This window comes from Phaethon lepturus, unplaced genomic scaffold, assembly GCF_000687285.1.
Source record: "Phaethon lepturus isolate BGI_N335 unplaced genomic scaffold, ASM68728v1 scaffold45294, whole genome shotgun sequence".
In the NCBI taxonomy this organism is placed as follows: Eukaryota; Metazoa; Chordata; class Aves; order Phaethontiformes; family Phaethontidae; genus Phaethon; species Phaethon lepturus.
The window spans coordinates 377-1,874 of record NW_010536386.1 but is presented as its reverse complement, the minus strand read 5'-3'; the positions used below and the strand labels follow the sequence as shown (position 1 = coordinate 1,874).

Here is a 1,498-nt window from a genome sequence, read left to right as displayed (position 1 = left end):
TGAGGAGACACAGGGTGACTTTCAGGGCGGGTGCCAGCCCGGCAGCGTCACCCTCTGAACTGTTGCTGGACAGGAGAACCCCGGCTCCGGAGGTCTTTTTAGGTTGAAATGACACACAAAACAAACAAAAAAAACCCCCACCCATCTTGTAAAGTACCGCGAGGTGCCGGCTTAGCGGGTGAGTGCTGGGGGGAGCGCTCGGCGGGAGAGTTCTGTTTTTTACTTAACGACACAAACTTTTAGTTTCTTTCCAAATAGTGGGGAAAAGTGCAGAGCAAACCCCTATTAACCACCCAGCGAGGCGCTGCCCCTCCTGCTCGCAGTGACTAGATTTGTTTGTCTTTCTGATAGGTTGGAAATTGTGTAATAAACTTGATGACGTTGTCAATCTTTTATATGGCGCTGTAGGGCTCTTCTGTCGCGTTTCCTCCCTGCGATGGTCTTTTAGGAAATGAGAGGGGTGGGAGTGTTTGAAGGTTGCTGTGTGGGAGGGAAGAGCAGTGCTTGGGGACTGTTGGTGCCCTGTGCCTGCTATCCCTGACCCTCATCATCCTCTGACCCTTCTGAAGGGCTACTGTGCCCTCCGAGCTGGCTCAGGGCAGTGCTATGGCACAGCAGTGCGGTCCTGGAAGCTCCATGCCCAGCCCGCTGCCCCAGGGGAAGCCACATGCACAGCCACCAGGTAAAAATAAATATTTATTAGAAAATAGTGAATTATTCTGAGAAAGCAGTAGAAAAAAAAGTAATAATTCTCCGTACCTCAAACTGACTTGCGCGTCCCAAGCCCTGGGGGCCATGTCCCGGGTGGCAGTGGGCTGGCCCTGCCGGGCAGGTCGCTCACGTGTGCGGCGGGTGAAGCGGCGAGCGGGCAGGGTGGAGACCTCCCCTGCCTGGGGCTGCCTGCAGGCAGGGGCTGCCTGCTGGTATGGGCTTGGCCTGGCACCGGGGCTGCTGGCTCCCTGCTGCCTCATGTACCCATGCCGCTCTGTGCCTGCTGCTTTGGCGTGGCACGGCATCTCAGTACGAATCCATGCTGCAAAGGAGGAAAGAGGCGGACATGTCAGTGCCAAACCGGCCTGGCAGCTCACCGCGCCAGCTCCTGCGGCATTACCTGGCTCCCCGCACGGCGTGGACGGGCAGTGGTACCTGGCAAAGGAGACCAGCACGAGGACTCCCAGCAGCAGCTCCACGGCGTAGAAGAGCAGGAGGATGGCATTGAGGATGGCTTCCAGGCGCAGGGCGTAGGTCTGCAGCAGCAGGTAATAGGCCGCCATCACGGCTGCCGGGATGGTCAGGGCCAGGCTGATGGAAAGCAGCAACTTCCGCTGGCACAGGTTGCCCTTGGACCCTGTGGGACACGCGGTCAGTAGGAGGGTGTCCCCCACAGCGCCTGGGGTGTCCCCCACAGGGCCTGTGGCCGCCCCCAGGACTCTGCACTGGAGGAGGACATGGTAATTGGCACCACCATGGCCCCAGCTCTGCCCCAGCAGCTCCTGGC

General features: G+C 58.9%; 1 protein-coding gene across 1 annotated transcript in view; it reads right to left on the bottom strand.

The window, feature by feature from the left end:
• Window positions 1–841: 841 nt before the first annotated feature.
• LOC104620060 (transmembrane protein 216-like) overlaps window positions 842–1,498 on the bottom strand; it is a gene marked incomplete at both ends in the record, with an annotated part of 1,025 nt that continues 368 nt past the window's right edge. Inside the window, 2 exons of the mRNA XM_010286146.1 lie at window positions 842–1,033; window positions 1,112–1,411. Coding sequence (XP_010284448.1) covers window positions 842–1,033; window positions 1,112–1,411 — 492 coding nt within the window. The remainder of the gene's footprint in view (window positions 1,034–1,111; window positions 1,412–1,498) is intronic.